The sequence below is a fragment of the Sus scrofa genome, chromosome 4, assembly GCF_000003025.6.
Source record: "Sus scrofa isolate TJ Tabasco breed Duroc chromosome 4, Sscrofa11.1, whole genome shotgun sequence".
NCBI classification, from domain to species: Eukaryota; Metazoa; Chordata; class Mammalia; order Artiodactyla; family Suidae; genus Sus; species Sus scrofa.
Window position 1 is genome coordinate 75,848,956 of NC_010446.5, and position 24,354 is coordinate 75,873,309.

At 45.8% G+C, this 24,354-nt stretch overlaps 1 protein-coding gene across 8 annotated transcripts in view; it reads right to left on the reverse strand.

Moving 5' to 3' along the window:
- The window catches only part of LYN (LYN proto-oncogene, Src family tyrosine kinase), a 110,438-nt gene that overhangs the window by 55,683 nt on the left and 30,401 nt on the right, over positions 1–24,354 (reverse strand). For 3 of the 8 annotated variants that reach the window (XM_021089358.1, XM_021089361.1, XM_021089356.1), the window contains exon 2: positions 1,297–1,433. In XM_021089358.1, coding sequence (XP_020945017.1) covers positions 1,297–1,428 — 132 coding nt within the window. In that variant the 5' untranslated portion in view covers positions 1,429–1,433. Of the gene's footprint in view, positions 1–1,296; positions 1,434–15,309; positions 15,525–19,071; positions 19,090–19,192; positions 19,632–21,210; positions 21,230–24,354 lie in introns of those variants that run through there. The other 5 variants (XM_021089357.1, XM_021089360.1, XM_021089362.1 and 2 more) reach the window with 5 other exon arrangements.

Here is a 24,354-nt window from a genome sequence, read left to right on the forward strand (position 1 = left end):
GTGTTTTAAAATATTACTTTTATATGTACTTACAATTACTTAATTGTTAAAGTTATTAATAATCTTATACAATTTGAGTGTCTATATATAAAATTACAAAGTTAACTTATGTACCTGGAAATATCATATATGATAATTAATAGCATAATATAAATTCACTCTTCAGCTCCACTGCTTTTTCTTTTTTCTTTTTTTGGGGGGTGGGGGGTTGAGCCCGAGGCATGCAGAAGTTCCTGGGCCAGGGATCAAACCTGCACCACAGCAGTAACCAGAGCCAAAGCAGTGACAACGCTGGATGCTTAACCCGTTGAGCCACCAGGGAACCCTAAAATCTCTTAATGAAGGCATTTGGGCTAACCTGAAATAACCTGCTTCCAGCTTAAATGCTGAGAAATTCCATAAAAACCAGGCAAAGGGAGATGTACATATATATAGTGGACGAATAGATGGAAAGGATACAAGATCTGAAATAAAATGCATTGAGGGTTATAATTATCCAAAGCTCTGTTCCTCTTTTCCATATGAGATATTAGTTCTTCCTTTGCCAAGCATTTCTCAAATGCATCAAATAGTACATCACTTGTATAAAAATGTTGGTACAGATATCTGTCCAAAGTTAGAGGACAAAATTGATTGTGGTTTTTAATAAAATCTTTTAATTCTCTGTAATAAGTCATGACAACTTCAGTGTTCGTACTCTTTTGAATTAACCTAAGAATGACAAGATGGGGTAAAGTGTGATATGCCAAAGGACATATTAGCACCTATTTTGGCTTCAGACTTGAATCCAGCATTTCCTCTGCTTCCAGACCACTGCACTAATCCCACTACCAATCTGAAATCACGCAAGCTCAGAGACATATTTTTATACATGAAGGGCGTGTTTTCACACCAGTGATAATGAAAGGTGATTACCCCCACACATAAGAAGGCGACCAAAGGCCCCTTTATTGTACAATAAGTGGCCTGGTTTTCCTGGAAATATTTATAAACTCTTTAAAGGAGTAAGTTACAAAGTATATAAAAAAATAGTTGAGGGAGTTCCCGCTGCGGTGCAGTGGGTTAAGGATCTGATATTTTCTCTGCAGTGGCTCAGATTCAATCCCTGGCCTGGGAAGTTCCATATGCCGTGAGCGCAGTGGCAAAAGAAAAAAAAAATTATTTGAGGCCCAAGTAACTGACAGGATTTTTTTTTTTTTTTTTTTTTGCATGAACATGGTACAGATCTGATGTTTAAATTATGCAGCCATGCTTTGATCCTGCTGTGGGAAGGCTCCCCTGAGACTATCTACTTACTGGCCTTTGCTGTTTATTGGACGTTGGATCTCTCACATAAATAGTGCGGTCAGTATTACGTACTGGTTGAGTCTTCAAATCTACTCCATCGTCATTCAGATTGTCTTTCCTTTTTGATTTTATACATCCCATAGTTCCTGTTGGAACAGAAAAGTAACGGCATTGTTTTACCATTCTAGAACTGGCTCCAAGCCACCAAAATCCCTCCATTAACGAAGAGCAAAAAGAACATACTTTGATTTTTTCATCACAGATGGTTTCACAAACTCAAAAGGGGATGCTGTTCACAAATCAGCTGCTTGTTCATGCATGCACGCATTCATTCATTCGACAACTATGGAGAATCAATTCTATGTCTGCAAGACATAATTCCTGCTCTAAAGACACTCCTAATCTTGTGGCGAAGACGTGTGAATGAAAATTACACTACAATGTGGCAAGTCAATGATGAGAGGATGCACAGGACAGAGGAAAGGACGTGGAACCGAGGCAAGAGGAAAAGGATGTCAGGGAAGCATCTGGAAGGAAATGCTCTGTGATTCAAAATGCGGGTGATGTCAGCTGGGTGGCAAAGGCAGCAACGAGATTCTGGGAAGAAGGAACTTCATGTGCAAAGTATTGGCCCTGAGCTCACACGGCCCCTTCAGGGAATTAGTTTAAGCCGATCCCTTCAGGGAACAAGTAAGGAAGTCCAGGAGGAGGGCTGGAGAGGAGGCACAGCTGAAAGCCAAGGCCACCTTGCAAGGTGAAGTGAGAGGCCTGGGGCTTCAAGGGCGAGCATGATTAAGAGCCAGAAGGCACAGAGCCAGGCGCCAGCCCAATGTGGCTTGGGGCCTGGGGAACAGAGGTGGCCTTCACCTAGACTGAAAATAAAAGAGGGGACTAGGATGTGGGAGAAAAGATGTTTACAGGAACCCCCAAACAATCACAGCCAGTAGTCTTCCCAGTAAGACTTGTGAGTGAGGACACCAGGAGAGATGGTGGAGCTGGGGGGCACAAACAGGTGCCATCAGACGGCCATGCCTGTGACTGAGGCTTCAGGGGAGAGCCAGCCTCAGAAGATGGCTAGTGCTCAGCCAGCAAGGACGTAATCACGCTTCCAAATGATAACTCTTCTTTGTTCACTCCGTTAGGACTGGGATGCATAGAACACCCCCCAAAGCACTCTGGAGACTAAAGAGGGGGTCACAGCACTGAAATAGCACAGGACTCTGGCCTCACACTACAGCCTTGGGGTCAAATGTATACATTTAAAAAGAAACAAAATCTATTAGGAGCTCCATCAGAGGGTCCTAGAGGGCCCGTTCCCAAACCTGAAAGAACACCAGAATGCCCTGGGCTCATGGAACAGAGTCCTGGGACACGGGCCAGGAAGTTCTCCCGCACCAGGCATCCCTCCGGGGGTGGGGTGGGAGGTGCTCCCCCGCTGATGGGTGTCATTCTGAAGCACTGCCAGTGGGGACCCTGGCCTAGAACTTCAGAGAGATGGTTTCACACAGGGAAGGCGAGTGGTGGGAATTCGCCACACCTCCTGGAGGAGGAACTGTTCTAGGAAACCTCAGGACCACTTGTCTGTCACCCTCTGCACTGTTTTCCCAGCTCATCCTGCCCCTAGTCCCGTTTAGTTCCCCAGGCTTCCAGGAGGACTTCGATCTGCGCCTTGTTTATCTTTTCCTGGGTTGACGTAGGGAGCCTCTAAGGACAGTCACACCTCTTTCTGAAACTAGCGAGCTGTAGTTCCCAAAATAAAGGGGAAGCAAGTAGTTCTTTGACTCAAAACAGCACTTTTTTTTTTTTTTTTTTTCATGTGCTAAAGTTTCTGTAATGGAGGTGGGTTTTCTAGCTGATCTGTAAATAAACAGGGGTGTTCTTTTCTGGCCAGTCCCACCCATCTCCACCCCTCAGGAAAGCTGGGTTTAAATCATCGCCATTGAAACGGTGCTGCAGAACCAAGAGAACGAGGTGGCGCAAAAACCATCCGGTACGGACCCTGGAAGGCACCCTGAGCTCCCAGGGGAGGAGCCCCGAGGGTCCTCAGGACGCACGCGCGCGCCCGGCCTGCGCGCTCCCCCGCCCACGACGCACGCGGGTCAGGTCTGCGCGCTCCCCGGGCCAGACGCACGCGCACCGGCTTGGGACAGCCCCTTTTTTTCCCGGGCCCTCGCGCGCGCTCTCTATCCCTTTCCAGCTCTGTCTTTTTTCAGATCTGGACACAAATGTTACCTCCCCAGACAGATCTTCACCAAGCTCCCCTCTGCCCACTTTTCACGCTTCACTCTCGTGTTTCTTATTAGGACCGACATTCCGTTACGTGTGGGTTTATTTAAGGTCAGCTCCCCAGGTGGACCATAGCGGAAGGGCCAGCCCCAAGCCTGCTTCTTCCCTGTAATGTTCCCAGCACCTCCACCAGTGCCGACAGAGAGCAGATGCTCTGGGAGTGCTCACGACAAGAATGCAAGGACTGTGCGCTCGGCTGCTGCCCTGAATGAATGGGCGTGGGTGGGAGGAGGACGTGGCTGGATCACTGGGGGAATCCGAATATGTGTAGACAGGATCCTGGACCTTGTGTGTGTTATAGGCGTGATGAAGGCACCGCGGTCATGCGGGAGAATGTCCACATTTGAGGAGATGCAGGCGAGGCGGATTAGGGATGGGGGCTCTGGGAGTGTGCAACTTTCAACACCTCCACCCAAAAGGAAAAGGGAGGGGGAGATGGAGAGTAGAGACGAATGTGGCAAAACAGTAAGAAATTAGTGCATCTGGGTAAGGATAGTCTTTCTTTTTCCTATACATTTGAAATTTTCAAAATAAAAAGTTGGAAGGGGAGAAAATAAGAAGATAGTATGAACAATTTATGCAAAAACAGTTTTTCCCCAAATATTAGGAACCCATGTAGTGCATGCACACATGCGTGTGTGAAGGCAGCAGATGAGGTTAGAAGAGCACTTGGCAGGTGTTATATGGAGGGGAGTCATTGAGCCAGACCTGTGAAGGGTGATGGAGATGGTTCAGGGGCAGCAGCCATGGGAAGGAAGACAGAGAATGAAAATGAAAAGCAGGTGGATGTGGGAGGGATGGTAAAATCTGCAGATGATCATTTTTTTATGCCTATTTCATCATTTCCCGTCCCCCATCACCATGGATAACTGAAAACCAGGTGTATGTCCTGTTTTCCTCTAGAGGAAAGCAGCAGGACAGGGCTCCCCATGGAGTTAGTGGCCTCTCTCTGCCCTGGCACTGAGCTTTGAATTTGGGGCACTGTGTGCAAACACTTCAGCAAAAAAGCTCAAAGAGCACTCCCCTTGTAGCATGGGATAAACACCACCAGCTCACACCAGGTCCTCAATTCTTTAGCTGTGCAAAGGTATCAGAAAAGCACAAAACACAATGCACCCCAAAAAAAACAGAACAGTTACATGATTTCGACGATTTCGACTGATAGGAGCTGTGCTTTACCATGACTCACACCTTAGTATTTTTCAATTAAGCATCTGTAATTTTCTGAGCATCTCATTTAATCCTCAAAGGAACTCCAAGACCCAGGTATTATTAACCCCACATTACAGAGGTGTAAACTGAGGCATGAGGTGAACTGGCTCAAAGTCACAGCACTAGTGAAGGGTGGACTCACACAGCTTTGGCCTAAAGCCTGCGCATTTTTTCCCCTTTGGCCAAAGAATGGCTATTTTGAAACTTGTAGGTTGTTGTTTTTTTTTTTTTTTAATTAATGATGCTACAGAGATTGTTTTTATAGCCTGCTTCTTTCTCAGAAGGATTCAAAATGCTTTTTACAAAAATAATAATAATAATAATAACATTAATTAAGAAGCTGGAAACAGAAAACTAAGGGCAGGGAAAAGCAGAGAAAGAAAAGTGGAACCTGATGGGTAGTAGATTTGCCCAAGTGGCTTCCTGGCAGGAAGGGTCGGAGGGCAGCCTGTGTCACAGGGCTTTCACCAGAAAAGAGGAAGCTGACCTGTTCTCCCCAGAAAGGGAAGCCTCGGCCTAAGAATCCTAAAGTTTCTTACGATGAGTTTGACTTAAGAGTGCTGTTGACGATGTGTGTGGCAATGTCTTTTTTTTTTTTTTTTTTATGAACACTAAATGAAGGCACATTTTACATGCAGAGACTCTGGGTTAATCACAGTAATACCTGAGGGTCTGACAGGCAAATATACCCCTGGGATGCTCATGACATAAGCTCAGCTAGATAGTCTAATGAGACAGACAGCTGAGAAACCCTCTATCACAAGGAGACATCCGCCAACACATCCAGAAAAGGAGGTGAGTGGCTTTTCCACCCTGGGACAAATACTGGTTAGCAACACCTCATCCTCATTTAACAGCAGGAGAATGCTAAATTCCTTCAAAAAAGAAAAACCTAAACAGACTCAGTTGTTAAAGAATCCGACCAGGAACCACGAGGTTGTGGGTTCAATTCCTGGCCTTGCTCAGTGGGTTAAGGATCCGGCGTTGCCGTGAGCTGTGGTGTAGGTCGCAGGCATGGCTCGGATCCCATGTTGCTGTGGCTCTGGTGTAGGCTGGCAGCAACAGCTCCAATTCAACCCCCAGCCTTGGAACCTCCATATGCAGCCAAAGAAATGGCAAAAAAAGAAAAAAAAAGACTTCTTGTTTATCATCTGGTAAGACCGGGTAATGTCCCACAGTTAACCACCTGCTCAGCCAAGAAAGAGCTATCCACCTGAAATTCCACTTCTGGAGATGTGTTCTTCTTTTTTTTTTCTTCTCCAGTCTCACTGAGATATAAGTGACATATAACATTGGGTAAGTGTAGGGTGTACAATGGGGTGATTTGATCTACGTAGATATTGTGAAATGATTACCTCAAAACAGTTAACATATCCATCACTTCACATACTTGGGGGGGTTGTCTGTTTTTATGGTGAGGATTTGTTTTTCAGACACACTTGTACCCGGCACAAGAATGTTCATACTTAGATTATTACAGGCAGATACACCCCAGATGCCCATCAACAGTGGAGGTTTCATTAAATTAAGCTGAACTGACACACTATGAGAATAAGATGGGTTAAAAAGAGAGATGTGTGTAATTTGATGTTCTTGACCACCAATCATTACTGATTGAAATATATATATATATTTAATGTGTACAGAAAAAAATGTCTTAAAGGACACCTATCACCGTCTTGGTTACGTTCTAAAGTCCACTTGTAGGTACAAGATCCTATGCAGAAATTTTCTCTTAAAGATTCCTGGGGAAGACACCACAATTTGCAAAATATTTTAGAGTGAACACTGTGGAGTTGGGTCATTAAACTCAAAGCCTGGGTGTCTCAATGATTAACTGTGTGATATTGGGCAAGTTGCCTAATTTATCTGTGCTTCAGTTTCCTTCTGAACACTGGAGATAACTTCATTGAGCTCGCTAGGTTGTGATGGGGATGAGATGAGTGAAGTCAGTTAATATTTGTAAAGTGCTTAGCGGTATACTTAAAACAGCACCCAGTAAGATCTATATACAGGTTGGTGAAATGCATAAATAAATGCCATCCAAATGCCAGCTTTCCCTCCAGATTGGAAGAGAAACAATCCCATGATGAGAAGCACAAGGAAATCCCACTTTACTTCAAAGAGGGGAGCAGCAGAAGCACCCCTCCCATGTCGGCCTCAGGATGTCCTGGGCCACCTGCACCGTGTAAACAGTCATTTTCTCTGTCTCTCTTCCCCTCTTTGGGGCAAGGTGCCTTAAGTGTCATATCACTCCACTGTCCGCTTGTACAACATGATGCCCTGACTGTAAATGTGTGCATTGCTCTGTCATTAAGGAAGAGGGGGCGATATTGCACAATGAGAGGGGTTCTGACTTGGGATATGTATAGCATGCATTTGGGGTAATGTTTTGTTTTTCTTCCTGAGTTTCACAAGTTTAAAAAATACTCTATCATATCTATTTCAACCTGGAGTCTATACAAATTCACTTCCCTCTTGGCCACCCAAAGATTTTAAAATCACCAATTTCTCAAATTCTGAGTGCTTAAAGAAATCAAAAACAGGAAATTGGATGTCACTTCCCCTATAAAATGTGAGTCCATGTTTTAACAGCTTTTTCACACAATCCTAGATCCTTTTTTTTTTTTTCTTTTTAGGGCCACACTTGTGGCATATGGAAGTTCCCAGGCTAAGAGTGGAAAGGGAACTGCAGCTGCCGACCTGCGCCACAGCCACAGCACTCGGGATCTGAGCTGTATCTGCAACCTACACTGCAGCTCATGGCAATGCTGCATCCTTAACCCACTGAGCAAGGCCAAGGATTGAACCTGCATCCTCATGGATACTAGTTGGATTTGTTATCACTGAGCCACAATGGGACCTCAATTCTAGATCCTAGCAGGGAAAACAAAGTTACTAGAATTTAACCCCTGAGAACCTAAATTCATTGCTACAAAAGGAACTGTGTTGGTACCATGCTCTGTTTTTAATGATGACTGATGCATTTTCTGCCTTTAGCCGGGCAGCAGAAAAGAAACTAAATATCCTTTTTTTTTTCTTCGCTGCCCCACAATGTCGCAAGCTGAGTGTGTAAATTTGCATTGTGTTTTCCCAGCAACAAGTGAACTGCTCATCCAGAGGCTCATGGGAAGGTCTTTCTCCGGTCCTTGCACTTCTCGATCTGACCTTCCAACATCAAGTGGTCATCCCAGGGTGAGAAGAAATATCTCTGGGGCAGAAGACAGATGGAGTGTGCGAAAAAAGAGAAGCGCGCGGAATTGCCCACCGTGTGGCTGGCACTGCACCAACAAGGATGACGGCCCCAGAGATGGACCGGTGCTGGTGATCGAAGGTCCCCGAAAAGTGGCCCTTGGCCTTGAAGCTGCACGTCCATCCACAGAAGGCCTGTGCCTGACCTTGGAGTGAGCTCATCTGCAAGAGTTTTCTGAGGTGGGAGCCTAGGAAGAGAAAGGAGGCCCCAAGGACATGGAGATGGGTGATGATGACCCCAAACTCCAGAGACCTTGAGTTTCAAATGGAAGCTGAGCTGGGTTCAAAGATCACTTACAAGGTCCCTCCAACACCATCCTCCAGGTCATTCTTATGAGGGTTTTTTTTTTGGGGGGGGGGCCTCACCCAAGGCATGTGGAAGTTCCTGGGCCAGGGATCGAACCCACACCACAGTAGCGACTGGAACCACTGCAGTGACAACGCCAGATCTTTAACCTACTGTGTCACAAGGGGACTCCTTTATGATTAATAATGGTATTAACTTTATGCTGAAAACAGGATTCTTCATCATTTAAAGATTAAAATATTTATGGATATAATTTTTAAAATAGTAATTAGTAGCTTAAGTGTAAGATGGTTACAAGTGTAAGAAGGTTAAGTGGTTGTTTCTGTAGTATTCCTCTTTTGTTTCTTAACTTTATCCTTACTTTTTTAGGATTTTAAGCTAATTTCTAAAAATTCTTTGACCCTGGTGACATGTTTTTTGTTATATTTGAGCCTCAAGGCTTCTGCTTCTTTCTAGAAGTTCCTCTGCATACCCCCTCTTCTGTTTCACATCTCAGGACTGTTCTATCCTCTCAGGTCAAGTGATTTTGCAAATAGCTGACAGATCAACACTGCCTAATTTCTCCTTAGAATCCAGAGTTTTAGCATCCTGTAGGTTTTGGGAAAGTTTGATCACTTCCAATTTCTTTCTGATGCTTCTAAATTTAAATGTAAACCTATACTAAAATTTTAATTTTAAAAAAATTTTAAATTTTATATTATGGCCGAACCTATGGCTTATGGAAGTTCCTGGGACAAGGATTGAATCCGAGCTGCAGCTGTGGCAATGCTAGATCCTTTAACGCGCTGCTCCAGGCTGGGGATCGAACTCACACCTCCACAGTCACCTGAGCAGTCAGGCTCTTAACCCATTGCCCCACAGCAAGAACTCCTCAAATTTTAATTTTTTAATTGCAGGACCTGCAAAGTTGATAGGCCATTTGAAGAACTAGAAAGAGAACATTAAAAATGCACAAAGTTTCCTTTAAAAATCAAAATAATATTCAAGTAGTTAAGAAATAAATCTTCTGGTAAATCAGAACATTTGATAAATTCAACAAATTGGCCCTCAGGCGATTGGCTTTTATACAAATGATCTAGAACATGATACCTCAATAGGAAAGAATACCAGCAGTCGTTAAAACACTGTACATGTATGTTTATTGACATAAAAAGATAGTCACAATATATTTAAGTTAAAAAATAATACATAGAGCATGATACTATTTTTGTGAGGGGAAAAGATAAAAATGGGTAGGAAAAAGCTTAGGAAGGAATATCCTAAAATATCACAGCATTCTTTTACTGATGATGGGTCTGCAGGCATTTTTGGTTTTCACACACACACACACACACACACACCCGCCCCCCCGGAGTCTGAAGGACCTTAGATCATGTGTTTAATTTCCCTTATTCTAAAATTTTAGAAGCCATAAATTATATATCTCTGTGTGTGTGTGTGTGTACACACACATTTGCAACGTGTCTTCATATATATACTGCATATGCATATAAATATACATATTTATACTACATATGCTACAGTATATATATATGTAGTATACACACACACATGTAAGCTTGTACAAAAATGGATGAAAATTTTAAAAAAAGAGAATCTGAACCCATCACCCAAGGCCCTTCAAACCCTGATAACCTGCGGTTGTAGCGTCAGGGGAGGATGCGGCAGGAGTGGTCCTTTTTGCTAAGATTTCTAGGAACTGAGGGTCTACCATGATGATTTCATCATCAGACGTCAGGAGAAGGGCTGTGCCCAGAAGATGCACTCAGCTCTGGAGGGATGGGGTGGGGGTTGGAGAGGGGCTGCAGGCTGTCTGGGGAGGTAACAAACACTCGGTCCCCACGTGAACACAAGAGGCAAGTTCAACTGACACCCACAAGCTGGCTTCTCTTCGACTCCAGCGAAGTGGGAGCTGCACCAAGATCCAAGACGGGAATGAGGCCAGGGGCAGAGAAGGAGCGCCTAAGGCCGATGTGTGGCGCGCAGCTGAGGTGTGAGGGGGATGGCGGGGTCCAGACCTTCTCATGACAGCAAATGCACCCAAGATACGGGTGACGTTCCTGGGATCAATGTGCACAGCTATGATCCTCATTTGCATAACTCTGAGTTGAGCCATTTCACCCAGAGGAAGACACGGGGGATTGCTGAAACCAGAGGGGTTTTTTTGGTTTTGTTTCTCTTAACAATAAAAGGGAACACTATGAAAACAAGATGAGCTCATGGAAACTTAGATGTCACAGGGAAATGTGTCGTTAAAGGACCAGAAGAGGAAATTCAAAGCAGAGTCTGGGGGGGTGGGGAGGAATTGGGAGGGTGGAATTAACATGCATAAGACGGTATAAAACAGGTGGTTAACAAGCCCCTACTGTATCTCTCAGGGAAATCTACTCAATAGTTTGTAATGACCTATGTGGGAAGAAAGAATGGATATATTTATATGTATAACTGATTCACTTTACTGTACACCTGAAACTAACACAACTTTGTAAGCCAAACTATACTGTAATAAAACTTTAAAATAAAATGCAGATTCCCTGCCCCCAAAAAACAGAATATGAATTATGTGCATATAAGCAATGGATGGATGAAACATCAACTTTGTTTCTAGCTTTGGATTTTTATGATCAATGATCCAGCCACCTATCTTGAAAAATACATCAAATAGTATATTTAACGTCTACTTTAAGAGTTAAGCCAGGCTTATATAAACAGAATGTAACAAAACAGAAATTATTATGAAGTTGAGAAAAAGTGAAATTAAGCCCAAGACGCCTAAAAGAAACTGAAGATTACATCTTACCAAAAGTCTCTGCACAATTGTTAGATTCAGACCACAAATCTCCCAAAGTTTTTAGAGGCTGAAGCAAAGAGGAAAACATGCCTGTGGATATACAGAAATCTGCTTCTCTCCAACAGGAGTTGCCTCAGCCTCAGCACTACTGACATTGTGAGTCAAGAACTCATTTGCTGTGGGGTCTCTCCAGCTCATGGTAGGGTAGTCACAGCATTTTGGGCTTCTACCCACAAGATACAAGCAACACCCCCTCCCTCCCCTCCCCCTCTGCAGTGCCGGGTATGACCACAAAAATGTCTCCAGACATTGCCAAACGTCCTCTGATGAAAGCTGCTCAGTAGGAAATCTGACGTTTCAATTACTAGTAATGACCTTAAGCACTGCTATTTTCTTTTATAGATTGGGGCAGAACAATGAGCTTTGTTAGTCCTCAGTGAAAGATAGGGCGACTACTGCATTATAAAATGTAAAGAGCATAGCCAGAAATCTTGACCAAAAGACGTCTGTCACTCTGCTCATACACACACTGACACAGACTCACAAAGACACACACACAGCCTTGGTGTTCGTGAGACTAATTCCAGAAACTTTCTATGAGAAGATCATCACCCTGACTCTATACTTAAATACAGTACAGACTAATCGCAGGAGATAAAACTGAAAGGACCATTAAAAATGATCTATTCTATCCACCCCCTCTTGAGAAGAAACTAAGACTCAAAGAGGTCAAACCAAGATTAGTTACTAATAGGTTTTATTTTCACTGCAGGTAACAAACTCTTCGAAAAGTATAAGAAACAGAATAGAGAGACCAGAGGTACAGTCAATTGATCTTTCGCAAAGGAGCAAGGGCCATCCAACGGTGAAATGACAGTCTTTTCAACGAGTGATGCTGGAAAAACTGGACATCCGCATGCAAAAAGAAAAATTAATCTAGACCCAGATCTTACATCTTTTACAAAAGTTAACTCAAAATGCATAACAGAACTAAATGTAAAACGCAAAACTGCAGAATCCTAGAAGATAACATAGGAGACACTCTAGATATCCTTGGGTTTGGTGTTGACTTTTTAGATATAAAACCAAAAGCATGATCCATGAAAGAAAAAAATTGATAAATGGGGGACTTCCTGGAAATTAAAAACTTCTGCTCTGCGAAAGACACTGTTAAGAAAATTAAAAGACAAGCCGCAGACCAGGAGAAAATATTTTCAAGACACAAGTAAAGGGCCGGTACCCAAAATAAACAAAGAACTCATAACAATCAATAATATAAAACCAAACAACCCAATCAAAAATCAAGTATAAGATGGGAACAGACACGTCACCAAGGAAGACCCAGAGATGGCAAATAAGCCGATTGACAATGTCCCCATCCTATGTCCTGGGGGAACTGCAGATTAAAATGATGACAAACCACCACATACCTATTACAGTGACAAAAATCCAACACTGACACCACCCAACCCTGGGGAGGAGGTGGAATAAGAAGAGGAATTTTCATCCACTGCTGGAGGAATGAAAAATGGTGCAGCCGCTTTGGAAAATGGCTTGGCAGTTTCTTACAAAACTAAAGGGACTCTTAACTTATGATTCAGTAATTCCACTCCTTGGCATTTACCCAGAAAAAATGGAAAACTTAAGCTCCCACCGAAATCTGCACATGGATGTTTAGAACAGCCTTGTTCACAATTTTCAAAACTTGGAAGCAACGAGAACATCCTTCAGGTGACCGGAGGGACAAACTGTGGTCCTTCCAGACAACAGAATATTATTTATCAATAAGAAGAAATGAGCCGCCAAGCCATAAAAAGACTTGGAGGAAGTTTAAATGCATATTGTAAAATGAAAGAAGCTAATCTGAAAAAGCTTCATACATAGTTGATTCCAACTCCATGACGTTCTGGAAAAAGCAAAAGTATGGAAACAGCTGAAGGTCAGTGGTTGCCCTCTGTTAGGAGAGAAGAAGGGCTGACCGGGTGGAGCAAAGGGGATTTTGAGGGGACTGAATTACTCTGTATGACACAGTTAACGGTGGGCAAATGGCTTATGCATTTGTCAAACCTCACAGAATGTAGAACAGAAGGATCCCAATGGAAACAGCATACTTTCGTTCATACTAATGTATTAATAGCAGCTCATCAATTGTAACCGACGTACCCCACTGGGAGAGATGATAATAATTAGGGGAAACCGAGGGGGTGGGGAACGCTATACGGAAAAACCTCTGTACTTTCCACTCAGTGTTTCTGTAAACCTAAACCTGCCCTAAAACATAAGATTTATTCATTTTATTAATTTTTAAAACGCATATTGGGACAGAAGCAGCATGGAGCCACTGGTTTTGAGTCAGTATTTCAGAAAAACATATCCTCCGTTTGGAAAAGACTATTGCCCTAAAATACGTCTGCTGAGCAAAGCTGCACCCATCACATAATGAATTCCTTCTCAGCATCCAATCTTCCTTACAGGTACCATGGGCAGGCTGCCGCCTGCTCTGCCTTAATAATTGGGATGTAAAATGGAATCAAAGTTCATCCCACTTTCTTGGCTGAATTCCCCAACTTCTACGACTTTGGCTTGGTAAATTAACTGGTGAGGGGTACAAGTTCTATTAATGTTTACTAAGAAAGTCGTCTTCCAAACAATATGCCTATAGCCATTTACGATAAGTGAAAGATACCACTGAATGAGACAGAAAAAAGACAAGGCAAAGGGCGTCTGGTAACGTGGCCCCGAGGACACACACATATTTGCATAGCAGACTGGACTTTATCGGAAGTTATTAACCCTGCAGAATCACTGCTATCAACCAAGAGTCCAGTAAGTCAATTACGGAAAAATAGGACAGGTGGCAGGTACATAAACTCTATGGTACCATTCAAGAGGCTACCGTAGAGCCGTTGAAATTGAGAATAAGAAAGTGTTGGATCTGGTGAGTAAAACTGGATGAGGATGTTAGGGAAGATAGGGCAGGCATCTGGGGTTTTACGTTAAAGCTTTTTAGTTCTTCTGGTTTTTAAATTATGCACAAGCGTCACCTTGAAAGGGATAAGAATTACTTTTTAAGGATAGCTAAAAGAACTCTGTGACTAAATAAAAAATGTTTATAATGCAATTTTTTAACAAAGCAAGATAATTTTTTTTTTTTTTTTGTCTTTTGTCTCTCTCTTTTTTTGTTGTTGTTGCTATTTCTTGGGCCGCTCCCACAGCATATGGAGGTTCCCAGGCTAGGGGCTGAATCGGAGCTGTAGCCACCGGCCTACACCAGAGCCACAGCAACGCGGGATCCGAGCCGCGTCTGCAACCTACACCACAGCTCACGGCAACGCCAGATCCTTAACCCACTGAGCAAGGGCAGGGACCGAACCTGCAACCTCATGGTTCCTAGTAGGATTCGTTAACCACTGCGCCACGACGGGAACTCCATAAAATTTTTATCTACATTACGATTACATAGGTAGAAAACAAGTTTGGAAAGGAATATTCAAATCAAATTAAACCACAAAGGGGGCGATCCGTACAGCGTTATTACATGTCATGGGCTTTCTAATTACAAATTAAAAACACTTGTTTACCACAACAATAGACACGAATTTTTAAAAATTGAAAAAAAAAAATACATCAACAATAAAATAAAAGCACTTTCATATGCCTAGGGTCGGTCAGTTTGTATTTTTCTCCCTCTCCATGGCCAAAACGTCTACATCAAGCTGCACTGTTTTACTTTTATGAAAATATAGGTGTTGAATTAAAAATCAAACACAGTGAGCCACTTATTTATACCTGCTCCTCAGCCACCCACCCAGGGTGGCCGGAATTGGGAGGCAAGTTGCCCCAGAGATGCTGTTTCTGTCCTGCTGCCTTGGCAACCGGGTCAGCCTCAGTCTCCTCAGGGGAGCGGGCACCACATTCATCCCCACGGGGCTGTGCTGGAGTTTAGTGTAGTCCAGGGACAGGTACAGAACGCCCTTCTTTCCCATGGCCTGTGGCCACCCCCCCCCACCCCCGCACCAAACTCTGGTAACGTGTGATGGTTAAAAGCCAGGCAATAACTCTAACCCGGAAGACCAGGGATCACAGGGCCAAGACTTTGGACACGAGAGAAGGAGGAAGAGTGAGACTGGAAACCATTCTTCAGACAGAGCTTGGAGACAAAGCCGTGACTTACCAAGCGTAGTGTAAGATACACAGATGGGGCAGACGGCTTGCTTCAAACTCACACCAGGAGTTTAAAAGTGAAAAAGGGGAAGCTGGAGGCCAGGGCTGGGTCCAAAGTTACTTTCTTAAAATAGATGTGGCCAAGAAGTGTCACAAGCGAGAGGAGAGGAAAAGGAGATGGCAGAGACCAGCCCCACATCACAGTTCCCAAACGGGGTCCTGAGGTACCCAGGGGGGCCACAGCGAGCCCACGGGGGCGTCTGGGGAAAATGCAAAGACCTCTGCCAGACACTGTGAGCGCTGCTAGACCAAGGCAGCTCGGTTCCTGTATTAGATTGTGCTGCGTTCCTTTCAGCAACCTCACATCTGTGTGAAAGTGGGTTTTCTGTGGTTGCTACGATAAAAAGCAACCATCACGTGAAGAGAGACACATGGAACAGAAAGCGGGGACACCGGGGGGCCAAGTACAATCCCAAGAGTGTGTGACACAGGTACACACACCCCAGGGGCACATACTCCTATTCATTTGAAAATAACCTAAAAATATTGTTTTTTTGCTTTCAGTATATGTGTATGATTTTTTTCAAATGGTACTAAGTTGTTATAACAAATACATATGCAGTGGTCTGGACCTAACTGCCCAGTCAATAGAATTCTTTGGTGCTTCTTTTGCTCTGAAATTGCCATGAAAAAAAAAAAAAAAAAAGACTGAGAAGCCCAGAGAGCTGTGAACCAAGAGGGTGTGGGGACTTGTGAGCCTGTAGCTTTAAAAAGTGAGCAGCAGCAGGCAGCAGGACGGGGCAGGGCAGGTGGGTGCTGTCAGCTGGCACAGGGAGGCAGAGAGACGGCAGGTGCATTCGGGGTGGGGGTGGGGAGAGGCGGGTCTCTGGCCTCGGGAACCCACTCCTATCCCTTCCCCATTACCAACCTCACTGCCCACCCTGCCTTAAGGAGAAACCACCGGTTCTCAGAAGTCCTGAGACTGTAGAAGATGCCCCCCCCCACCCCATCATATTCGGAAAAATCTTAAATCAGTTGTACAGCATGATGGATACTCTGCTGAATTTCCATTTTCCTTAGTGGAAATATCTCATTTTTCTCCCCGTCCCCATCACCCAGGCTCAAAACACCTGTCACCTCCGTGACGCCCATATCACATTTTATTCTCTGGAATCAGCTCTCCATCCACCCCCATCATTCTCACAGGAAAACCGTGCTGGGTTTTTTAGGCTTAGGGAAAGGCATGGACCAGATAAAGAGTGTAGTCTGAGAGTTTCTCCCCATTAGTCTCCCTTCGGACTGTCCATCACTCAAAGGTCCATGTTAGGTGTAACTCTTCTGAGCGGGTGTGGTCATCTCCTAGCCGGTCTCTGTGGCATCAGGCTGTTCCCTCCTCTTTGCTCAGGTTGGTGAATTACCATGTCATCATGTCACCTTACATCCCAAATCCTCCAGACTGCCTTCTACTACTTATGAATGAATGAATGAACACATCCGTATACACGGAGCCGAGCTTCACGACTGGCCTGTTCCCTCATTCACCCTCCCTGCCCACCTCTCTGTACTGACGTTTCTCCAGATTCGCCAACATGGAGAGCAGACTTGTAGTTGCCAAGTTGGGGGGTGGGGGATGAAGGGGGAGTCTGGGGTTAGTAGATGCAAACTATGACATTTAGAATGGATAAGCAATGAGGTCCTATAGTAAGCACAGGGAACTATACCCAATCGCTTGTGATAGAACATGATGGAAAATAGTAAGAGAAAAAGAATGTATATATATGTATGACTGGGTCACTTTGCTATACAGCAGAAATTGACAGAAATTGTAAATCAACTATAATTTAAAAATTAAGGAGTTCCCATCGTGGCTCAGTGGTTAGCGAACCCGACTAGCATCCATGAGGATGCAGGTTCGATCCCTGGCTTCGCTCAGTGGGTTAAGGATCTGGTGTTGCTGTGACCTGTGGTGTAGGTCACAGATGCAGCTCGGATCCCGTTGCTGTGGCTCTGGTGCAGGCCGGCAGCTACAGCTCCAATTCGATCCCTAGCCTGGGAACCTCCATATGCCACGGGTGTGGCCATAAAAAAGACAAAAATACCAAAAAAAGAAAAATTAAAAAAACAGGCTATTATATTTATGTTTCTCCACAGCATGACATGAATTTGGAGTATAAGATCTATTTTATCATCTGTCTCTCTCCTCATAGGACAGAAAGCCCGGTGAGAGCAGGGTTTTGTCCGTTCTGTTCCCTGTTCTATCTCCAGCCCAGAGAACAGTGCCCTGTACTTAGAAATGCTCTACACATATTTACCTCCTTGGTAACCCAGCGTACCCAGGAGAGAAATGCCCAGGAAGTGTTAGATGTTATTACTTTTATGCCATCACCTCAAATTCTGCTCCAACTCCTCTACTATTGCCAGCAGGATAAAATCTCAGATGTTCAACCCGCCCTCACAGCCCGGCCCCAGGCCACCTGGCCACCACGAGGGTCAAGGCCAGATACTGTGTCTATGGACTTGGCGGCCCCATCCTGCCTTCCCACTGCGGCAAGTCCAGCCCTCCTGCAAAGCCTACCTCACACCCAATCTTCCTTCACTCCCCGACCTCTCTCCACAATCCAGCTAGGACTTTGCCACAAGCCCCAGGGCCCTCACCGTCCTGCTAGATCCTGCTCGTCTCTCTCACATTGGCTCCTATGAATGTGCATATGGCTCTCCCCTCCTCAGAGACTGTGCCTCCCTGAGAGCAGAACTTGCCCCGCCTCTTTGACCAGCACCTGCTTCCACCCCTGGGACACACCCGGCCCCACTAACCCGTCACCAAGACACAGCAAAACCTTTTTGTTGAATTAAAGCTGCACTTCGAAATCCCATAGACTACAGTTCGCAGCCAGAGCAACTGTGTACACAGATCCCATGATTTTTTTTTTTTTTTTTTTTGTCTTTTGTTGTTGTTGTTGCTATTTCTTGGGCCGCTCCCGCGGCATATGGAGGTTCCCAGGCTAGGGGTTGAATCGGAGCTGTAGCCACCAGCCTACGCCAGAGCCACAGCAACGCGTGATCCGAGCCGCGTCTGCAACCTACACCACAGCTCACGGCAACACCGGATCGTTAACCCACTGAGCAAGGGCAGGGACCGAACCCGCAACCTCATGGTTCCTAGTCGGATTCGTTAACCACTGCGCCACGACGGGAACTCCAGATCCCATGATTTTTATTAGCCACAATCTAACCGGTTTATGACAGATGATCAATAAATGTTAGGTCCCCAAACTGATTTAGTTTCAGACACATTTAAACCTAGACAACCACCAAGGTGCCACATTCACTGAAAGGCTGTGACCATTCAAAGAATCTGGGCCAAAATCTCTAATGAGGTAGCCAGGGATGAGGAAATTAGGGTCCGATCTGGTTCCTGTATTTATCAATAACCATGGAAACACCAGCAAGTTATTTCAGCTTCACTCTATTCATCTGTAGAAGGGAGACAACGCTCCTGCTTCAAGGGTAAGTTACTGTGAGGGTTAATTGCAACAGCAGGTGTTAAATGCTCCATCCCCCAAAAAAGTGAACAGTGTGTCACTTCCCATTTTCCTTCCCTGTCCCCCCAAACAGGGAGAACCAAGTTTCAGTGACATCATCGCATGGACGAAAAGCTCGCGTGACCTCCTGCCCAAACAAAACTGCTAAATCCACGTTGCTAAAAGGATGCCACTGACAACAAAAGCAGTGTGGTTTCCACAGCCCCCCAGACCACCTCTAACAAACCCACCTCCAGCTCCATCCAGCCCTCCGTGGCTTGACGGAGATGGAAGTGGTCCAGGTCACAGACCTCTCCCCGGCTCACCCCGGGCCCCCTCAGTGCATCTGCTCAATCCTTTGGCTGTACTTACAGCCCACACGCCGAGAGCTGGCAGGAAAAAGGGTTCTGTGCTTGCAGATCTTTCTTTTTCAACTGGCACTGAGAGGTTTCTTGTTCTGATTTTGTCACCAGGCGAGGAAAAACCTGAAGCATTGTATTGTTGGCCTCAAGGCATGTTTGGGACAAAGGGGACAAAGAGCCGGAACATCAGACGGTCCCCAGGTCCTTCACTGTCCAGCTTACACCAAATCCTAAAGCTGCTTCCGCCCAGCTTCGTGCCTTCAGAGCCCAGGCCCAAGCCTGGCACCGCAGCCAAAGGGTGCTGAGTTCCTTCTGCAAACCGGCCCCTCTCTGCCCACTGCCCCCTCCCCTCCGCACCAGCCCCTCCAGCCTCATGCCAGCAGGAGGCTGGGGCGGGCACATGAGGCTTTTCAAGCAGCCCCAGGAGGAGGAAGTTTCTCGTTCCCACGGGCCTGGGTTTTTCTCTTTTGGGTGTGTTTTCTCTTTCTGAAACCAGGAAGCTCAATTTGCCTAATGGTTAAGCCCAAAAGGATTATAGATTCTTTCTTTAAGAACCCACAGTGCCCTGGCCCGTCCCTCCACATTAAAGGCAGTCCATTTCCAAGTCCCCAGACACATGGGGGCTTTCTGGTCTCCTCAGCCAAGCCTGCTCTGGGCCATTATTTTGATGAAAAGTACTGCAGGAGCAGATCGTTCATAAATCTGTTTCCCCTTCTCGCCAAAATGTCAAAAGTGCAAACACCAAATTCCCTTATATCCCAATTTCCTAAAGAGTCAAAAATCAACACTTTGTTCCCCCTTCTTTTCTCTGTTTCTCCCTCTGCTCTTAGCTCAATTGCTTTTCGGCCGAGACTCATCATCAGTCACATTTCTGTTCATTAGCCTGGAACACCCAGCAAGTTCTGCTTTTCTTACAGTAATTGAGGTCCTCTTTCTTGCCTATCATTTTTGCTAAAAGTGTGCTCTCCCTTGGTGACATATCCAAACCTTTGACAAGGCTTCCTCGTGCGGTCCCCTCTCCTGGCGGAGAGAGATGGGGGAGCCTCGTCACCCCAGTCCGGTGTGGCCCCACAAGGGAACCGGGGAGAGGGGGTCACTGTGAACTGCAGGCACAGGCTGAGTCGGAATCCCAAGCTCCTGGTTGACCTTGGGAAATCACTGCATCCCTCATCCTCAGTGGACCCCCCAGAAACTGAGGCCATTGCCCACCCACCCCCAGGGCCACTCCAAGCTGACCCCCAGGGCCCAGCACGCACTCTGGGAGGGCTCTTAACATCACTGGTGTGCAGTCACCCATAAATGCCAGATTCTTCCTTGATTGTCCCTTCTACATTTGTCACTCTTTTTTCGGCCGTCCAGCAGCATATGGAGTCCCCGGGCCAGGGATCACATCTGAGCCATCATCTGTGGCATCACCGGATCATTAACCCACCGTGCTGGGTCAGGGATCGAACCTGCGTCCCAGCGCTCGAGATGCCACCAATCCTGTTGCGCCACAACAGGAACTCCTACATTTATCACTGAATTCCTTTAAACACATCTTCAACTGCACTGTCCAGAGTAGCATGTCCTGTATTTGGTTTATCCATGGAAAAGGCCACGGTTCTTCACCTTCGCTGCCCATTAGAGCAACACGGGAGCTTTGAGGGAGAATAACGAGGGCCCGGCTCTTTCCAGACCACTGACATCAGGCTCTCTGGGGGTCAGGCCTGGGCCTCTGTATTTTAAAATCTCCACAAGTGAACACAGAACTATAAGACTTTCGTCTGACTTACTGCACTGAGTCTGACAATTTTTAGGTCCATCCATGTTGCCACAAATGGAAATATCATACGAGATCACTAATATGTGGAATCTAATAAAAAATGATGCAAAAGAACTTACAAAACAGAAATAGGCTCAAAGATTTTTGAAAGCGCATGTATGGTTGCCCAAGGGGAAATGTGGGGTGGAGAGGGATAGAGAAGGAGGTTGGGATCGGTACATGCACACTAGTGTTTATAAAATAGATTGACAACGAGAACCTACCCAATACCATGGAACAGCACAAGGAACTCTACCCAATACCATGTAATAGCCTAGATGGGGAAAGAATCTGAAAAAGAAGAGATACATGCGTATCACTGATTCGTTTCACTGTCCACCCAAAACTAACACAACTTTGTAAGTCAACTCTACTCCAATAAAATTGAAAAAAAAAAAAAAAAAAAGACTTTTAAGTAGTGTCGGGATAAAGAAAAAGCAGTGTAACAGGAGTTGGGGGATGGGATGGTTGGTCAGCAAGGTCTGTGTGTGAAACAGCCCACAGAGTCTCTCCTGTGGATCAGAGATGGCGTGCTAAGTGGCTGGGCTCACACAGCATTGGGGGCGGGGGAGATCGGTGAGATGCCACTGTCCCCTGCACAGCCTGGCTGCTTCCCACTGCGGACTCGTTCACTTAGCCCTTCCCTCAACCCGGGGCCGTTTTGTGCAATAGCTCAGCTTCCTCCCAATATTTCTCCATTTGTGCTGACACCTGCCAGAGGAGGTTTCCATGGAAACCTGAAGACCTTCTACCAATACAACAGGTTCTTTGGCTTAAATCCATCTTATTACATAGTCATAGTGGACAAACATGGAACTTCACATCAGGAGATTGGGGGGAATTTATTACAGCTGCTACCACTCAGTATCCAAACCAAACTCCTTAACCTTTTCTGATCCTTATCTTCTCCTCACTCAGGTAAGTTTTCATCTGAACCTCTGAAACCATCACCATAGACCTGACAATGTCCCTGCCTGACCTAGTATAGGTACCTCATTGTCTTACTAGAAGCCGTCCTTGTCTAGGTGGGTCAAACTCAATACCCATCTCTTCCGGCTCCAATTCTGCGCTTCTCTGCATCTGGGGTCATTGTCACGTGTGGAATACATTGTAAGAGAGACACTGGAGGTGCAAACGCCTGCAAGACGTGGGCAGGAGTCCAGGGGATCGTCTTGGGGTTCCTGGAGGCTAATTTCCCAGGCTGCATGCGCTCAGGGAACTCTTCGTTCCTCCTTTCTCATGTAGTTATTCATTTAGGCCGCAGCCACGGCAGGCATGTGGAAGTTCCCAGGCCAGGGATGGAACCTGAGCTGCAGTTTCGACCTACACCACTCCTCGGCATCGCCAGGTCCTTAACCCACGGCACCACGGGGGGACGTCCTCCCTTCTCTCTTCGGTTCTTATCACCAGCTCATCAGCACCAGCTGCCCCTTCCCCACTCCCTCAGCACCACAAATGTGACAAAACATCAGTGTATCCAGTGTCTAAAAACACTTAGAGAGCAATTTCAAAAGAAGAATTCTCGCTGATTTCAATCATCATCCCCAATTACCAGAAACCTGGTTTTTCATTTTTCTGTCTGTACACACACAGACACACACAGACACAGACACACGGACACACACAAAGACACACACACACGGACACATGGAGACACACACACACAGACACACAGACACACAGACACACAGACACACACACACACACACACAGACACACAGACACACACACACACACACACACACACACACAGTGCTGCCATCCCCACCTTTCCAGTTTGGAGCCGATAGCTATCAGTCTGTGCTCATCTCTCAGGGGTGGGACCTCGTGACATTAGAACGTGCTGAGGGATTGACAGTTTCTTCCACATCTGGTGCTCAGCGACCAGCAGCAGAGACAGAACACCCATCCAGAACCTTTGTTCCAGGGTAACAGTCCACACCCGCGGCTCTCTGATGTGAATACCCATCCCCGTTATTCTGGGATCTAGATTAACCCGGAGCGGTGGCATGTTTGGAAATCAGGCACACATCTGACAAAGGCCGGAAGCGGCAGAAAGTTTAGCCTTAGAAGCACTACTTTTAAATGAGAAAATCGGACTGTTTCACAGTGAGAAAAACAACCTCAACAGTTCTAATTTACTGATTTTAAAACTAACATCTTTTTTTTTTCATTCTGAAGGTTTTACCGGCATACAGTTAATGTACAAGGTTTTGATCATTGCTGCTGTACCACAACGTGATTCGGTTATACACGTACACATATCCATTCTCTTTCAGATTCTTTTCCCATATAGACCATCACGGAATATTCAGTAGAGTTCCCTGGGCTAGACAGCAGGTCCCTGCTGGCCAGGCATTCCATCTGCCTCAGTGTGCATATGCCAATCCCAAACCCCTGGTCCATCCCCCCCCCCCAATATCGCCCCCCACCACCTGTCCCCTTTAGTAACCGTAAGTCAGTCTGTGAGTCTGTAAAGCTCACATCTATTTAACTCTTACTGTGTACCTAGTCCAGAGTCAAGCACTGGACATGGATTGTTTCACTAGGACAGGCCTTTGGATACTATTATCTCCATTTAAGAGATGAGAAAGTTGAGGCTTAGAGAGGTAAGGTTATTTTTCCAAGGTGACAGAGGCAGTAAGTGATGGAGCCAGAGTTGACATGGCTTGCTCCTGGGTTAGCTACGCCCCATCCCCCCAAGAATCCATACTCAGACCTCGCAGTGAAAGCCAGGACCACTGAGCCTGGGCACCTGCCCAGAACAGCTGCCCGCTGGGCATGGATGAGCCTGGGTAGATGCTGACAGGTGGTGGGCTTCTTGGGGATGGGGTGAGCTGCTGGAGCAGGGAAAGAGGACCCAAGGGGTGAGCCCTGCAGGGGCAGGAAGGGGTGCGGGAGGATCCAGACGGGCCGATCCAGACATCTACTCAAGAGACATCACACGTCCCCTCTGGACGTCTCACAGATGAGCCTTTCCAGATGATCACGGAGTCAACGTTTCCGAGCTGGAGGAGACTTAACAGTCGTCTAGACCAGCAGCTTCACTGTCTCCTGAGAAGGGACCTCGGCTGCTTCCTCTCCACACTCACTCTAGGGGACCATCTGCACCCTAAAGGAGGGGTCATCGAAGCCTGTTTCATTCATGTTAATGTGTGAGATGCTGACACGGAGCAGAGGACTGACCCCCCTGGGGACATAGCATTCCCCGTGTCCCTCAGAATTGGGGTCCAGAACCCCAACTTCCCTCAGGGCCCTACTAATCCTCATCAGAGAGGCTCTCTACCTTCTCCCTTTACCCTCCCCCCATACCCTCCATCCTCCGTGCTGCAGGCTGCTGTTCCAGTTATCTTTCCAAAAACAACTAC